Source organism: Paroedura picta, chromosome 3 (assembly GCF_049243985.1).
Source record: "Paroedura picta isolate Pp20150507F chromosome 3, Ppicta_v3.0, whole genome shotgun sequence".
Lineage (NCBI taxonomy): Eukaryota > Metazoa > Chordata > Lepidosauria > Squamata > Gekkonidae > Paroedura > Paroedura picta.
Genome location: NC_135371.1, coordinates 58868814 through 58887370, shown reverse-complemented (window position 1 = coordinate 58887370; position 18557 = coordinate 58868814). Strand labels below are relative to the sequence as shown.

General features: G+C 45.7%; 1 protein-coding gene across 3 annotated transcripts in view; it reads right to left on the bottom strand.

The window, feature by feature from the left end:
* Positions 1 to 7918: 7918 nt before the first annotated feature.
* Positions 7919 to 18557, bottom strand: part of PCBP4 (poly(rC) binding protein 4) — a 56801-nt gene continuing 46162 nt past the window's right edge. For all 3 annotated transcript variants that reach the window (XM_077325871.1, XM_077325870.1, XM_077325872.1), the window contains 3 exons: positions 17138 to 17190; positions 13819 to 13988; positions 7919 to 12143 (listed from right to left, as the gene is read on the bottom strand). In XM_077325871.1, coding sequence (XP_077181986.1) covers positions 11840 to 12143; positions 13819 to 13988; positions 17138 to 17190 — 527 coding nt within the window. In that variant the 3' untranslated portion in view covers positions 7919 to 11839. The remainder of the gene's footprint in view (positions 12144 to 13818; positions 13989 to 17137; positions 17191 to 18557) is intronic.

Below are 18557 nucleotides of genomic sequence, written 5' to 3'. Positions count from 1 at the left end.
CTAGTGGAGCTTAAACAGTTCCATAGGGCCTGCAAAAGGGAGCTCTTCTGCCAAGCTTTTGGTTTAGGCTGACCTAAATCACTTCCCATTGGCTCATGAGCCCCCTTCCCATGAGAACCACCGCCAACATGTCCATCCTATGGGGCCGTCAGTATGTTACAGTTAAAATTGGATGTTCTCACCGTGTTTGTTCCAGCCGCGAGGGAGATCTCCGCCCCGACAGAAGCCTCCTTTCCCCGCCCCCCTTTTCCCTCCGGCTTCTGCCGGGGCTGGGCTCTCCCTCGCAGCCGCGATGGAGATCTCCGCCCCGACAGAAGCCTCCTTTCCCCGCCCCCCTTTTCCCTCCGGCTTCTGCCGGGGCTGAGCTCTCCCTCGCAGCCGCGAGGGAGATCTCCGCCCCGACAGAAGCCTCCTTTCCCAGCCCCCTTTTCCCTCCGGCTTCTGCCGGGGCTGGGCTCTCCCCCCCAGCTCATCTAGCACCCATTTTATTTCAAATTAAAATGGGCTTGAAATCTAGTAATTAAAATAATTTAAAACAGAGTTAAAATACATACAAGACATAAAAACAGCAGTTAAAACATTGGTTCAGAATGAGGCATTACTGAGGAAACAAAAAACACGACAAAAAAGGCTTCACCCTCTGTGAGAAGGTAGCAACAGAAAGGGACAGATGGATTTCCCTGGGAAGAGCTTCCAGAACATTGATGCCATAAGAGAGCAGGCCCTCTCCTGAGGATGGAAAAGGGAGGAGATGGGACGTCTATACAGAGATGTGCACATGGATATAACCGATCACACTGCATGTTCAACTTACCTGGTTGAATGGTAAATTCAAGACCCACGTCCACTTCCCACCAAGTATCTATCAGGTCAGTGTGTGGATCAGCCATTCCTTAATTTTTTTTAATTTTAAATATTTTTTAGATTTAGGGTGCAAGAGAGGTCAAAGTGAATAATTATTAATATGCTTTCCATATTGTAGATTCCTTTTAGTCCAATATAACTTCAAAAGTATGCAGTGATGTCTGATACTCTCTTATCAGTTTATGCTTTCACATGATATGTTGCTATTTGGAGATGCCATTTCAGGGGGAGGAGGTTGTTTCCCCATGATTCCTTTGATTGCAAACGAGCAAAATTGCATTCCCTGTCTTCCACTGCCCATGAGATCTTTTTCAACTAAGGGATTCAGGCAACGTAAGTGGTTTGATCAAAGGGGTGCCTAGCTCTCATTCTCTCAGTGTCTCCCCGTACATTTATTAAAGCTGAGTGCCCAAGCACTATTGTTAATAGCTTGAAAAATGAACTCTTTCCAAAACAAACATTGCTGAATTTCTCAGCTAGAATAGAATTACTTTGTCATTGTATGTGATTTTCTGAAGTATAGTTATAATTCAAACCTCTCTGCCCTCATCTTCCCTGTGAGATATGCTGTAGAGCAAGCAGCCTCCACAGACCATTTTTAATCAAGCAGGGCTGCACATTTTTTGTCATATGTATGGGCCATCCATGCACACTTTCCCTAAATATTAGAATACTGGAAGACAATGCAGTGAGAAATTCTCTGGCTCAATATTACATGTACGTAAGGATGCTTCTACATATCAAGCATTTCTGAACCATAACTAAATGGTGACTGAGATGATTTTGATGGTCAAAAGCACTTCCGCATTATACCCTGGTGGTGGATATTTTAGCATTTCTGACATTTCACTGCTATAATGTCTTGAAGCGCACAATAGAACTTCCTGCTGTCTGTTTGGTAAATAAGGGATCTTACAGTTCAGCCCTTAGCTTGATTCCACAAGATTTCTCTCAAGACAGTAGCAGAGGACATCCATCATTGGTATATTCATGGGGAAACTGTATTGAGAAATCCATACTGTGTGCACAATTGCTTCTTCCCTTCCGTTGAGAGCAGAAATTGAGGCCTTCAAATAAGACCCTATAAGGTAAAGGTAAAGGTATCCCCTGTGCAAGTACCGAGTCATGTCTGACCCTTGGGGTGACGCCCTCTAGCGTTTTCATGGCAGACTCAATACGGGGTGGTTTGCCAGTGCCTTCCCCAGTCATTACCGTTTACCCTCCAGCAAGCTGGGTACTCATTTTACCGACCTTGTAAGGCTGAGTCAACCTTGAGCCGGCTGCTGGGATCGAACTCCAAGCCTCATGGTCAGAAGACCCTATAGAGAAGCCTGAATTCAGGCATGCATTGGTTTCCCTCCAAAGGTGCTTCTCTGCTTGCTGCTAAGAAACAAGGATCAGGAGAATGTATTTCCTTGCAACCTATTGTATCTCCTTAGGCTTTCCCCTTCACTATATACCTTTCTCTCCATTTTTTTCTACTAAATGCCTTTCATTCTTTAGCTTTATCTCTCCCCTCCCTCCCCCGCAACTCTTTCCTTCTTGCTGTCAAGTCACTGTGGGGTCCTTAAGGCAAAAGATATTTCGAGGTAGCATGCTATTGTGTAGCATCTTTTGCATTCCTTATTGTTGGCCTCTCATCCAAAAACTAACCAGGGCTAATCTCACTTAGCTTCCAAGATCTGAAGAGATTGGGATAGCCTGAGCTTTCCAGGTCTGGGTTAACTTTACCTATGTTACACATTCTCTGTTTATCCACTCCCATTTCATTGTTTGTAGTAAATGTAGGTATGTAGTATCATGACTGTAACTAGTGGGAGATGAAATTCTGTCTTCCAGTTCTAGCTGGAAAGGAAGAGGCAGCCTTCCATTTCAATACAATTGAACAAAGTGGGATTTACTCATGAGAATACCCCAAGCTAGCCTGATCTCATCCAACCTGAGACTCTAAGTAGGGTTGTCCCTGGTCAGTATGTGGATGAGAGACCAATAAGGAATTCTAGGGTCATTAACACAGAGGCAGGCCATGGCAAGCCATCTCTGAACCTCTCTTCCCTTGAGAGCCCTGTGGGTTCTGTGGCAACTGTGTGTGTGTGTGTGGGGGGGGGGGGAAACCTGCATAGGAGGGCTCTGTTAAAGAAGATAGTGGTAGCCAGGTAGTCATGCTGGAGACGCCAAGGGCACAGCCAAGCTACCTGAAGAGCCCTCATGCTTGCCACCTGCCATTTTTAGTTTCTGGTAGTGGAGTCATGAGTTTTAAGCAGCTGGGTATGATGCAGCTCTGAATTTCTGAAGCTGTAGTGAAAAGAAAGCCACCTACCCAGTATCTGCCTGATTCCTAGCAATGAGAGTAGATTCCATGACTTAGTCACAGGGCTGTTTGCTGGTCTCATCTCCAGTTTGAAGGGGGGGGGGGGGCGGAATCGGGAAATCACATCAGCTGAAATGGCATATTTAGCCCCTTTACAAGTATTGCAGTAGGTGGGTGGTAGAAAAACAGAATTCATGGGAGAGGGGAGTTAAATCTTCCCTGCTTCACTATATGCAGTTGTGAGAAGCATTTTTCTCCATTGCTGGAAGCCTGATTCAAAACCCAGAAATAAACCAGGCTGGAAAACTAATAAAGTAAAAACAGCAGAGTGAAGGAAGAGGCAGGGCTTAGTTCTTGCTGAATCCTTATTTATTTATTTAAGATTTTTATGGTGCCTTCTTTTCTCTTGAGCATCTCAGGACTGCAAATAGGTAACAACAATATAAACACAATTTGATTACACACGATCTTATCCAAAAGGCCAAGAGGCGATTAATCACAATTTGATTAAGCAAACGTTAAAAAAACACATATTAAAAGCAGTGTATTCCCTCTTTACCAAGACTCAGGCTGTCCCCAAAACTTTCTGGAATAACTGTGGGGCTTTCCGCACCGGGATCTTTGTAGCAAATTGGTTGCTGAATGAAAAATCGCCATTTAAAATAGTGCAATTCGTCGTTATGCATACCTGCCTTTGTAGTGGAATCCAGTTGCGTTTTGTAGCGTTTCCCACAGGCTTCCGGTCTCGGCAAAAATCGCTAGAAAGGAAGCGCTCTTGCCAAGCTCGTCCCGCCCCTGGCCGTCAAGCAGCCAATGGGCAGCCGTTAGCATGCTCCCAAACAGCCCCTTTCCCTTTAAGAAAGTTAAAAAAAAAAAAACAGACCCATTGCAACGAATCTGTGTTGATTCGTGGCAACGGAGAGACCCATCCAGCTGCCTGGTATGTTTGAGCTGTCGTTTGATCATTGCCACGCTCCCTCCGAGTGAAAAAAAAAAATCCCCCCCCCCCTCTCATGGGCCCGATTTTCGGCTGAATGAATGTGTAAAAAATAAAGGGAAAATACATCAGCAAACGGGCTTTTCTGTTGTTTGTGCTTAGTGACTCTGTGGAGGGACTGAAGCCGGGGAAGCCTCTAAACAGAAAGAGGCTCGCTGGTGCGTTTATCCCCGCTCGCTCTGAGAAAAAAAAATGGCGATCGCTTCGCCGGAAGATCAGAGGAGAGAGCCAGGGGGAGGGACTTTGTAGAAACCGCAACAATGTTAACACACAGGTCTTTTTCGCTAGTGTTGCAGATTGGTTGCAGGAGTGTATCGCTTTCCGGAGGGTGAATCCACTTTTGGGGATTTCCCCGAAAGCGCTACAAGGAAGCGCTTTTTGCAGATCGGTTTCAGGTGTGTGGCAGATTGTCAACGACGTTGTGCATAACGGCAAATCAATAGCGTTTTCAATTGGCAACCATTGTGCGATTTTGAAGGCGTGCGAAAAGCCCCTGTGTTTTGCAGCCTCTCTGGAAGGCCAGGCAAGCAGGCAGGCTTCACCTCACCTTCTCTGAAGGGCTTTTCCAGAGGAAGGGGGCAACCAATGAAAAATCTGAGGTGAGAGGGGTACAGACAACAGACTTTGCAGAGAAGAACAAAGCTACTGCATGGAAACATGCCGGGTTCTTCCAGTATGTGTGTCCCAGGTTGTGAAGGGCTTTAAAGAGGAGCACCAACACCTTGAGTGGAACCCTATTGATCTAATTTTTTGTTTTCTTTTAAATAGCGTACTTTATGAAAAATGCAACCAAACCTATTTATACATGAACGCACAGACTTGTGAATAAATACATGTGGATCCCATCATGTCTAGTGAAATCCTGAATGTGCTAATGAGGGACTGTACGCATCGAACAGCTGCACTGGCTTCATAGAGCTCAGACAGAAAAGCTTACTCAGTGCATCTGTAAAATACAAATTGCAGGCTTGTGTGTCTTTATTTTGCTATTGAACAATGCAGGGGAAGAAGGGGGATTAACTCTTTAACTTCCACCGTTTCAGTGTTCATACCCATTTTCATGATCTGCTATTAATATTTTAAAGGTGAAAGAAGGCAAACTGAAGCAGCATAGGATTGCCAGCTCTGGGTTGGGAAATACCTGGACTTTGGGGGTGAAGCCAGGAGTGGGCGGATTTGGGGCAGGGAGGGACCTCAGGGGAGTATAATGCTATTAAGTCCACTCACCAATGCCGAATTAACCTCTGTTGCCTAGAAACAAGCTATGATTCCAGGGGATCCCCAGGTCCCATCTAGAGACTGGCATCGCTTAAGGTAGCATTAGCCTACAAGTTGCATTTTGTTGATAGATGCTTAGAATTTTACTGCAGTCAGCAGAAGCATAAAGTGGCCATGTTTAGTTGAAGAAGTGTTAGAAGCCATTTATCCCAGAGTGAGCGTCAACAGGCCTACCCACATCATATTGGCCTAAATTTGACAAAGTGTCCCACAAAAGGTGTTAATCTTGATGCAGAGCATTATTGCAAGAATGGGAATCATGCAGGCAGATGCAGCATTCCTCTGCGGTGGCTCTAGCCATGATAATTTATTTCACTTTCCTGCTAGATGTCTGCTGCTGACCTGGTGAACACAACATGCTGGTGAGTAAATACCCCTTTCTGCAGTTGCTGTGGAAACCGGGAGCATAAAGCACGGAGAGCTCCCATGTTTCCCATTCACATAGCAACAGGCTGTGCTCGTTAAGCATGGCTGGCTTGGGGCACATCAGCTCACGGCCCTGCTAGGCCAACCTGGCTCCTGCTGTAGATCGTTGCCGCTTTCTTGCTGCTTGCCTCATCTCTTCATCTTCTGGTTCCCAATAGGCACATTATCATGATTCATACTGAAGGGTGGTCTGCTGAAATTCAGTCATGTTTGGTGAGGAACTCGAGGTTTAATCCTGGCTTTAATGTGTTATTTTCTGGCTTCAATCATTTGCAGCTTTGAGCCAAACTATATTCAAAATTTTGGAGTCCACAACTATTCAAGTGGACATTCATTCTGGAAGAGTTTCATTGCTATAAGCCAGGCTTTCTCAGCCATGGTTTCACGAAACCCTGGGGTTTCTTGATGGCCCTGGAAAGGTTTATCAAATGGGTGGGGGGGGGAGTTAATTACATTTAATATATTTTTAAAATTTGTTTAACATTTATTGGGTGACATGACCATACATGGTCATGTCACCATACATTTATTGGGTGACATGACCATACATGGTCATGTTGACCCATTCCAAAATAGCCAATGATGGGCTTGGAGGGGTGGGCATGTACACAGCTATGCTTCCCAACCATATTCTGCACAGTTGTGCCACTTCTGTTGTTTCTTGAAGCATGAAGAATGTTTCAGGGGTTTATCAATGGTAAAAAGGTTGAGAAAGGCAGTAGCCCAATCTGAGCTGAGGCAGCAACACTAACTCAGTCACAGGTGTGGACTGTACTTTCTCTGCTATGGTTTTTGGAATCAAAGATGGCCCTTCCCCTGGGCTACTTTTAGCTCCAGTAAGAAAAAAAACCACATAACTATATTAAGCGTATCTTCTTCGCTCTGGAATTTAAATATATAGTTAGTGAGGGGGATTTCCGACTGGAGGTGTAGCATGGGAGAAAGATTTAACCCCCTCCACACACACACACACAAAAACCACAGCTCCCTTCCATAACACACACATCCCTTTTTGACAGTTGAAGAACAACACCCAAGTCACTAAGGCCCAATTATTATGTTACCCTGGGGGTGTGAGAGGCACTGTAGCACTTTTTTCTTCTAGTGCTGTCAGGTAGCATGAAAAAGCCCAGACTACAGCTCCTTCTCATCCTAATGTTAATCCAGTTCACAGAGTAACGACACTAGCTAGGTAGAAGCCACAGTGTGAGCTTCTCCCACATCATTTAACGTTCCTCACATTATCCAACAAAGTGGGAAGGAGCAGCAACTAAGTCACTGTGGGACGCACAACACAGAGCCTGAAGTCAGGTACAAAGTTTCCAACCATGTAGTTCAAGCAGCTTGCATATTCCTCAACCACACCGCTGACAGCTGCCAAATGGGGTTACAGGAGTTCCAGACAAGGTACTCAGACACATACCTCCTGGGCAGAGGGATCTGTATGAACCTTAGCAATGTCAATTAGCCCAGTGGCTCCCACATCTGTATGGCATTCTTTAAATAAGCTAATACAGTGTTGTAGAGAAGACTGCTGCAGTACAGCTGAAAGGATCCCTACTCAGCCTTTGGGCCAGCTCATGACCATGCAGCCTAAGCAACTTCACTCCAAACGGAAGGTGGATGATATTGTGATAAACAGACAATAATAGATCAGTCCCTGTGCCCTGATGGTGACATGCAGGAGTCTAGATCCAGTGTGATCCCATCATATATAATTTTCTTTGGTTTTCTTTTTGCAAAATATTTATTTATTTAGAAAATGTCTATGTCCACTCAATAATGAAGCTAAGAGGACTGTGGTTTTTGTTTGTTTGTTTCTCTTTCAGATTGTCATGCTGTGATTCAGATTTGCCTGGCAGGCATCCCTTTTTCTAGATGACCCATTCTCAAGATGCAAGGCATGAATCTGGTGATTTCCTGCCTTATATGCAGCCTTTAAAAATCCAGGAGTACTGCCAGTTTTAAAAAAGTAATAATCTTATAAATGGCTGGTTTTGTTTGTCTCATTCAAATATACAAAATTCTAATCACAAGACTAGCAAGTTGACAAAGTTTGCATTTTTATTAAATCAATGATAAGTTACAAAGAAGAAAAAATAGAATTATATGTACAGCATTTTCAAAGACAAGCCAAAAGGGGGATCCTAAGGTATGGGGAGGGGAGTTTTCAGAGCAGCACACACACCAAAGAAAAAAGGGGGGGGGGAATGGGAACTTTTTGCCAGTGAGTGATGGAGGGAAACAGATAACATTTGCACCCGTCCCAGTTGAAAGCCAGGTGGGTTGGACTCGCATGCCAAAGGAGGGATTCTTGTCTCCACCCTTTCCTTGTGGAATCAAAATGCTGGGGCACGTCAAGTGGTAATGTAGGAATAGGTATCTGTGAGTTCCACTAGTCAACAGCCTTGCCTCAGTTACAGGGTGCAACTCTTTAATTACAAGTGATCTATGTCTAAAGCAGTGTACATTATCAGTCGTTGTGGGCAAACTGGAAATTAAGATATCCTTGCCTTTGAATCTCAGCAAAGCTGTTACTAAGGTCAACATTCTACCAACGTTTGCCCCATTCTTCAACCTGGGTGTAAACTGCACAGAGCTTTTATTCCAACCCCAGGTCAATTCAGTCCCTGCCCTCTACACAGAATGCGATTTCCGTTTTGATTTGGGGTGATTTAAATTTTCCTTCTGCAGCAAGAAGGATTAATCCGGGGTGACCCTACCTTTATTGTGCGATATCTTAGAGTGCTTTTAATGCTCAATATATTTTTAAATCACATTGTTTTGAATCTGGGCTCTCCTCTGTGATAGGGAACCCATGATTGGCCACAGGTGGTCAAGTGATAAGCCTGCCTTAAAGGAAAAGCCCCCAATTTCTCTCAACTTCTGTTGGTCTTGGATTTTTTTTTCTGCCTTCTTCGATCCTCTCCCCCCACCTTCAAGAAAAGAAAGGATTTTTTCCTCCCTCCTCTGACTTCTTGGATCCTCTCCCCCCGTTCAAGAAAACAAAGAAAGAGTCTCCATTTGCCTCCCCCCTTCTTCTGAGCCTCCCTAATCACGTGCAGAACACTTTCCTCTTTCAATGGGGGGGGGGGGAAGAGGAAGAACCAAATTCAAATCGATCTGAATTCAACAGGATTGACAATGGAATAATCAAAGTAAGTGCAGACTCTGCCCTGGATTAGCTTTCTTTTCCAGTTTTTCTATGGTAATCAAGCTCTGTATATTATGTGATTCCACAGAATCACAGAAAAGTACATAATGGGATAGTGGATGCAGAATTCAGCTTCCTAAGAATTTTAGAAATTTATTTTAAAATACAAATTAAAGAGGCATCCCTTAGGGATGCAAAGACATGTCTGGAAGTGTGTTGTCTTTCTCTGCTGAAATTACAGAAATGAGACAGATATTTGGGTAATATTTCAGTGACTGAGGCAGTGCTATAGTGTCCTTGCTTTCCCCTTGACTAGCAAACCTGAACATATTATGTGAAATAGAGAATAAATTATGCAAAATGAGAAATTAAGCACATATTTACTCACTTTGTGTAATTTAGAATGTTCAGAATTTAGCTTCCCCCCCCCCTTCTTATTTTTTTCTGTTATTGCATTTGGATTGCAGATAGCCTTTGTTCATGGGGAGCCAACTGGCTGACCAACAGGCAGGACAAGTGCCAGCAGTTATAATCCATTTAATGCCTTATACAAATAAGTATTTGCAATTAATTAACTGAAGAAATTCAATATGACTGTTTATATTAGGTGGCAATCTGACCCATTTATGAAGAGCTATAACTGCTTTACAACTGGCCATAGAGTCCTGTGCTATGTGTTACATTTAGGCTATTTAGACAATTACTGAATAGTGCAAATATGGTTTTGGGATAACAGCTTCTCTAGAGTGCTGTTCAGCCATTTATATGTTGATGTTCCAGCCTTGAATAACATGCTACCTTCAATCTTTCTAATGGGCATTATGGACATTTTGTGTGAACAGGGAAACATGCATGTTTTCCAGATTTGGTGCACACAAACGTGTGTGTGTTAAGTGCCATCAAGTTGCCTTGGACTTATGGCGATCCTATGAATTAACGTCCACCAACAGCCTTTCTTACGTCTTGCAAACTGAGGGCGATGGCTTCATTTATTGTCAATCCATACACCCTCAAAAATCTGGATTTCCAGCTGTACAAACCAGTTCTTAAAAAACATCACCAAAAATGATGACCATCTCTATCAAGTTCATGCATAGCGAGATCTCTCTTTAAGTGTTGCTGGATCACCAACATCATGATGACAAAATGCCAGAAGTGGAAGTGTAAGAAGTGCAGTGACGTCCGTTAGAACAGTGGTCCCCAACCTTTCCGAGGCTGGGGACCGGCAGGGCATTGGGCCGCGCCCGCATGGACCAGCCGCGCCCGCAGGCCACACCCACGCATCGGGCCGCGCCCGTGGGCCGCGCCCACACGGGCAGTGCATGCGCGATGCGCGGCCCGGCCCTGATTCCCTCTCCCCGCCCTCCCGCAGTAAGAAGCTTCCCGGGCCGCAAGCTTGCGGCCTGGGAAGTTTTTTACTGCGGGGGGGGGGGGCGGGGAGAGGTAGCCGCGGCCCGGCGCCATGGCCTTCGCGGCCGGCCACCGGGCCGCGGCCCGCAGGTTGGAGACCACTGCGTTAGAAGTCATTAGGGAGGGCACCTGTTTCAGATATTCTCTTCCCACTCATATCTGCTTGTTCCATCTAGATGTGCCTTCATGATAATAGGGAACTTTTCCAGAGAACAAAATGTGGCCAAATTTACTGAGTGGTGTCACTAAAGGAATTGGAGCGAAAATCATTGTAGACACCAGGCCAGAACAGCAAAGCAATAAACTCAAGGTTGCTTTATTTGCATGATGGATATTATAGGTCCTGCCAAAATATATGAGAACAGAGTTCCTGAGATATGACAGAAAGCAAAACATGAGGCCTGCCAAAAGCTGGCAGAACATGTCCTCTCCTATAAGATGACCAGCTGACTGGTAGCCAGTGCTGGAAATGTTAGCCGGGGTGTAGGCCAAGAATATTTGGGAGTAGTCAGGGTTCAATTTTTTAAACTCAGAAAGTCACAAGAATTACCCAGATATTTCTCTGTGCCTGCAGTGCTTGTCCCTGTCTGCTAGAGGGGAACATAAGATGAAACTGAATCCAATGCTAGCAGTCTCTCAGGAGGAAGCATAACTCCAAATCATGCATTACATGTTCTTATCCATCAATAAGACCTGGCTGGCTTCATATTAGTTACTTATTTATTGCCTGTCTTTCTTCTATCACAGCATTTATCTTCATATTATAATGCCTTATCATTTCTAGGTCCTACATAGCTTCCAATTCTATATAAGAAAACCCCTTTCCCAGTTCTGACCTTAAAATGCAATGCATGAGAAACAGCAGCATAGTGCATCCTCTAGTGTTATCAGTAAAGATCTAACGAGCTTCATTTACTATTACAATCAAGATGGGACAGTTCACAAGACCAGCAGCTCCTTCTGTAGAGTACAAAGAATTGCGGGGGGGGGGGGGGTGTCTTTAAATAACTGGAAATAATATGGTGTAAAGCTCTTCCCAGAGGATATCAGACAGATTTATGGAGGGCAAAGGAAGATAATACTTTCTAGTATGGGACAGCAATTGCTCAACAGAGGTAAAAGCATGAGGCTAAGATGGCCTTACCTACCATGAACATCTCCTTAGCCAGTGTCAGGCATAATCTATGGAGAAGAACCTGTTCCCAGTCCAACCCTTGAATATCACTGCTCTTAACAGTTGCCCAGGTTGTTCTTTCTCCCATCCTCCTGCTTTCTTACACATGGCTTTTCTCCTCACATATGACTTAGTCTCACTTTGGAGCCAACCAATGGTGTCTTGCAGAGAATGTGAGGATCCCTAGAGGTTTCCTCTCTCTACCCCAAAGCCCACGTTCCTGTTTCAGTATGGAGAGAACTTCTGTCTCTCGGCCTTCTTTGTGGCATTGGCTGTGGAGATCTTGGTCGTGTAGGTGGCAAGGCTGCCATTGTGCCCCGTGGCTGAGGAAGGGGGCAGAGTCAAGAAGGGGACAGGTTTCAGGCCGATGAAGTTGGAGAGGGAGATAGCATAGGGGGCACCAAGCAAGGCTGGGGGAGGAGCAGCCACTGCTGTCAGCGTTGGGGCTGGTGAAGGAGTGAGGGGCTGGGAGAAGGTCATGCCGAGGTCAACGGGGGGCGTCTGGGAGGTAGATTTGGCCGTCTCTAAACTGAAGAACAAGAAGGGAAAGAGAATGAGATCTGTGCATGCACACACACTTATGCAAATGCAGACATTTATAGACATATACTTGGATGTATATGCACTGAAGTATGCACGTACAAGCTTACACACAGAAAAATAGGGTTGGGCTTACAGGTACAATTTGTGTACTGATTATACATAGGCACACCATGTGGATATGTATTTACACTGTCATGCATAAAGACATGTGCAAAAGAACAGGCACACAGAAAGACTGGAGCTGGTCATCTGAATAATTTCTGCCTTTAGATAATTTTCTCCCCTGAAATCCCCTCTCTCTTGGACCATCTGCTCTAAAGAGTTTTGGGGAGCCTCTGCCATGCTGTATTGAGTGTGCTCTACTCTGGGCATATTTAGATAGTCAAGATTCAGTTGTGAGCAGGTTCTGTAGGGACAAACCATGCATGATGCGGAAAACTTGCATTTGCACTGAGCATGCAGTGGCATGTATTGGGGCTGGCATTTCTTCTCTACTGGGCTTCACGTAGCATGGGCAGGGAAGTTCCAAGTAGGGAATTGAGGAAGAAGTACCCCCCAAAATACCCCCCATTTCCTTAATTGGAACCTCCCTGCCCATTCAACTTGAAGCCCACATATATATATATATATAAACAGATCTCCAATATCATGTGTGGACTGGCTCTACAACATCTCAAAGTGATTACCCAATCATAAGAGGCAAAAAATGCCAGCTAGTTTTCTTGGGTCAATTGCTGTATTTCTCTGTGCAGAAATTTGATCTGTACCTTCCAGAAGGAATGTTCACACTATTGTTTATCTGTTGACTAATCCAAAAAGAAACATAGGATTTTACATTCTTTTTCAGGAGTTTTATTCACACTTAGTTGAGGTCCTTGAACATGCAGGCACATCAGCCAGAGTTCTGGGGTTATTTCTTGTAAATTTCCCCCTGGTTTTAGAGGGAAGGGTTAAGATGTCCCTCGCCTCCCACAACCCTTTAAAGCCTGTGCAAAGACATAATGTGCAATTCTGCCTTTAAAAGGTCTTTCAGCCTCAGTGCATCCTTGAATTATAATCTGCCTCTGTGCTTGGAGCTCTCTCCCTCTAATGGTAGTAATTGCAAAAATGGATTACTCCAATTTGTCCAGGCTAAATAAGCATCATGTAAATGCCAGCTTAAAGTAATCACATATTTCTGACCACCTAACTATGATTATCTCTTAGGTTACATAATACAGCTCCACATGCTTAATGATACTCAGAAATTCCTCCAGACAATAGAGCGGTGTTTCTATGGCTTTCAACTGCAAAGAAAATATGTGGCACCCGCTCAGAATAAATTCTGCCCAGAATATTGTAGCTAATGGCATTAGCATGATGTGTACTCATAAGGGCAACAAGGCTTGGAGGTTTTCATCTGAGTTCAAGACAGACAGTGTGAAAGGCTAGCAAAGGAGCAACAGAGATGCTGCATGATTACCCTCCCACTGTGAAGCAACAGGCAATTGTTTGCAAACAAACAATTCATCCAACATGGCAAGGTATCCCCACTTGATCCTCGCAGAATAATCCATCTCAGAGCCACATGGCTTGAGTGCTGGCACCAAGGAGCTCCCTTCCAGAGGTCTGTATAAGCGCTGAGTTCCTCCCCTGCCCCCAGCAGTCATAATGGCTCTTACCAGGCTGTGATGAGGTACTGAGCCAAAGTAATGCTGACGGGGGTGCCTGTGATGGTCACGTGACGTTCAGCGGATCCTTCGGTCTGATTCCCAATCTTGATGTGTGCTCCAGACATCTGCCGGATCTCACTGATCTTGCTTCCTTGCCGGCCAATGATGCAGCCTATGAGCTGGGAAGGAGAAAGGAAACACAAACCTTTGAGAAAGAAGGTCACAGGGTACTTACATAGAATGGATTTATAGAATTGTAGATTGGAAAGGAGCCACAGGCTATCAAGTCCAATTCCCTACTCAGTCTAAAGCATCCCTGTTAAGTATCTGTCCAGCTGCTGCTTGAAGACTACCCAGCAAGGCCTAGGAACTCAGCATAGGCTAGCCACACATTCTTTCTTTGAAAAAGCTGCTGTTAGTTTGGCACTAAGAGAAATAATGATAGGAAGGCATCCTAAATATAAAAAGCATTGTCATGTACTGAAGTATCTTTAAGAAACAGATGAATAACACAATATCGTAGAAAACTGCCTACTGAATTATTGTTATGCAAGGCCTAATTCTGAGCCAGGTCTTTGTCAGGACTGACCCAACAATCCTTATGTCTGAGTGAGGTGATAAACATAATAGTTAACACAGCAGCAATAATATGGAATCAATTATGTTAGCATGTGGATGCATCCAGGGGTGGCACCTTGAACCACAGGCTAGCCCCAAGAATTAGAGACAGCAGGAGAAGACTCCTTGTGGCGAACAGCCTCTGAGCCCTGAGTTGGTGGGTGAAAAAACATTAATTGGGTCATGCAGTTCCCGGTCTCCACCACACAGTGGCAGGCAGGAACCGGCCTTTGTTAATGAAAGGGTTGAGTAAGTTTTGTAAGCTGTTCACCCCCTCCCCCAACAAAGACCTTGAGAAGGTTTCCAGTTTTCATCTGGAGCTGGAGAGCAGAATAAAGGTCAGTGTTGCTGTCTGCCCACGTGCTTCCTGCCTTCTGAAATTACACAACAGAGTCTGCTGTGTGCCCGGTTGCATTTGGCAGCTGGGCTAACTGTGTGGGGGCACACGAAACTCTAGTACATTCCTCTCTCTAATGGGGTGGCATTCACCCTTTCTGGGCACTAGCTTGTAGATGTAAGGAGAGCAAAGAGTAGCTCACATGGGGCGGGGGAGGAAGTCTGAAGCCTTTTTTCTCTCTCTGTGGATCTTCTGTTTGGGAGGACTACCCACTACGGCTCCACCCTTTTTAATTGTTTCCCTATTGTTTATATATGAGAGGTTTTGCCTTTTTATAATCTGCATGTTAAAGGCCCAGGAGAAGGGTTTGTAAACAAGTTAGCAACTTTTAGTTTAACAATGGGCTATGTTGCTGAGCTTCTGATTTGCACACAAAAGATTCCCAGGGTTCAACTTTGGCATTGCTAATTAGAAAGCAGAGGTAATAAGTTTCATGTGGGAAGGAACGCAGCATGGTATAGCTCAATCTTGGAAGCTAAGCTGGGTTAGTACTTGTAAGGGAGACTGCCAAGGAAGACTCTACAAGGGAAGGCAATGGCAATCCTTCCCTGGAAAGTCCCCTTCTAGGGACCCCAGCAATGTAACAGCACACACACACAATAAATCTTATGAAGGACCTCATCCTGGGTCTCCTGGACAGCCTCTGCTTGCCAGGGTCCATGTTAATGACCTTGATAGAACAATGGTCTGACTCAGTATAAGGTTGTTTCATGTGATTTCATGTGAACCCTATTGCCAAATTATAATTATGTAAAGAACAGGAATCTCTCATATCCGGATTGAACCTGGAATCCTTTGAAGGTGAATGAAGGCAAGTTTGGGGTTTTGCTAAACTTTGTCCCTCTCAAATCAAGACTTTACATCACATCCAAATAATTATATGCCAGGACTCGGTGACCCTAGGTCCTTTCACAAGACAGATATTGACCACTGACTAAGTGTCTACATCAAGACGTTTAAAGATTTGGATTCTGTAGGAGTTAAGCCACTCTCTAGTAATATTTGTGAACTAGAAATTAAGCCCGCTGTAGAGAAAATACAGTGGGCACTTGCGGGCAGTCGGTGGGTGGGGGAGGCCCGGGAGGGAAGGCAGGCAGGCATAGAGAAAGGGACAGAGAGAGAGAAAGAAAGTGAGAGAGAGAGAGAGAGAAGGAGAGAAAGGAGAGTAAGCGATGGGAGCAAGAATGGGAGAAAAAAGGCAGAAGAGAAATGGAAGCATAGAAGCGAGAAAGGAGATAGGGGGTGGGTGGATGGATGGATGGATGGATGGATGGAAGGAAGGAAGGAAGGCAAAAAGACAGAAACAGAGCAAGTGAGAGGGAGAGAAAGAGGCAGAGAGAGAGAGGCAATAAGGAGAGAGAAATGGAAGAAGGCAGGAAGGCAGGCAGGCAGGCAGGAAGGCAGGCAGGCAGGCGGAATGAAAGGGGAAGGGGCAGGGGGGAGGGATGGGGTGGGGTGAAGGGTCCGCTGGGCAGGTGTGGGGGGGGCGGGACACAAGGGGGGGCCAGGGGGGTCACAGGGTAAGAGAGTGGTGGGTGGCTGGGTGTTTGGGGGCCGGGAAGCGGTGGCGGAGCGCAGGGGCGAGTGGGGGGGGGGCACGTGGATCAGCGCATGGCTGTCTCGGGGCTTCTGCCGGGCCTAAGGACAGCCCCACTGCGTCTGTTACATGGCGAGGCTGTGCCTGTGCCCGGCAGAAGCCACCCCCCCAGCCAGCTCCCCGGCTGGCTCGGGGCTTCTGCAGGCCCCAGGGACAGCCCCGCCGTGTCTGTGACATGGCGAGGCTGTGCCTGGGAATGGCAGAAGGCCCCCCCCAGCTCCCACCCAACCTCAGAGCCTCGGGATGGGCCAAGGGACAGCCCCGCCGTGTCTGCGACGCGTTGGGCCTGTCCCTTTGTCCAGGCCAAAGCTTCCCCATCCGCCCAGCGCCTGCTGGACGACAGGGGCTGTGGGCCTACCTTCCCTCTCGGCGGCCAGCAGGGGAATGGCGGCTATGGGGTGAAGGTGGCCCACATTGGGGGGGTAGGCGGATTGGGAGGTGCTTCGCACCTCCCAACTGGCCCCTCCCATCCTGGACAGCGCCCCCCACCCCCACCCCTTACTGCTTTATTTATACCGCTCCTGGAGCGGTGTAAAGATGTGGGCAGTGGAACAGTACAGGCCTGTGGTGAGTATATAAGGATCTGACTTTCACCACAGAAAGCTTTCACACTTGTTTGAATCAGAAAGTATCACTGTGCAGTGTACATAGCTGCAATGCTCCCCCTAAAAAGCCACACAAACCAACTTGGTCACTTGCATCAAGGCTTGACTTACATCATTAGGAATCAGGAACTCCTGAGAGCTGCTCTGAGAATTTGTGTCCAACCCTGAAAAGTCAGAGAAGAAGAAAATACAGTAAGAGGGGTTCTTCTGTCCTCTCCTGCCTCTCTGCTGCCTGAGCTGACCTATTGAAATCCTGCCTTTCCAAGTGGAGGAGGACTAGGCTGACGGGTCCACAGACCACAGCAAATACAAGATGTCCAGCCTCCAGAGACTTTTTCTCCAAGCACAAAAGAGCAGGGATGGCTCCCGAGGGATTGGATGGATTCGCAGCTATTGAAAAACTATCAGCAGCTCCAGGAAGGAGGTTTTGTTTTATGTCATTTAGTTTAGGTCACGTTACACTGGACTAATTTTAGACAGTCCCTGTAGAATTCCAGAGAGAGGAAGCCCAGCCCCACGCTTCTCTGGCTGAGCGAGGAGATTCCCATCAACTAATGTTGCTCTTCTAGTGCAATTGGGAATAATCCTAGGCCCTTTTGAGATGACATAAATATGTACTCATTGCCGACTTTTTAAGCACAAATATTCAGCATTTACAAGAAAGATCCACTTTAAAAAATCTTTCTCGTGCAAGAGAGGATTCCATGACCCATTCAATCAGAGGCATAAAGTATGCACCACCTCCTGCTTGCAAACCTGCAATAGTAAACTATGCATTTGCTTGCTTCCTGATGGGAGGCCCCTCCTGCGTTATCCCGCTGTCTCATCGTAGCTTTTTGCCTCCTGACAAGGCAGAGGAGAAGAAGGAAGTATGGACAACCCAAAGCTTTCCCCCAGCTCCTCGGGTTGTCAACGCAAGCCACCTTCACAGTGGTGGTTTTGGGGATTCAAACATCTGTCCCCCACCCCCAAGTCCTGAAATTAATTTTTTGAGAAAAAAAAATATACACACTGCTACACTGCCATGGGGACATGCCACAACAGTAAAAGTATATATATATTTTAAAAAAATTACACTTCTGTGTTGCTATGGGATTACACCACAACAATAAAACATTTCTTTAGATTCTTTGTATAATGATCTGTCTTTATGTTTGGGTAGATAATTGAACCCCGATGGTTGTTCGTTCATAATGAATATTTAAAACACAGAGCACGGATGCTAAGCTAGCGGCTGCTTCATCACATGCCCCCCCCTTTCTCTGTTCATACCCCCCCACCAGAAAACACAACAGGAATGTGTTCGAGATTGAGTTGCTGCCCAATCCCAATATTACTGTGCACACTGAAGAGAATGTTTTATTTTAACTGAGGGTATGTCGCTTTGCGGTCCCATAGCTACACGGACCGTGCCATTTTTACATAAAATAATTCAATCCAGAAATGGGGAGGGGAAGGGGGGGCGAGAGCGGGCACAATGCTACTGAGACTGTTGTGTGTTTCTCCCTTCAGACAGGCTTGCCACTGTTTG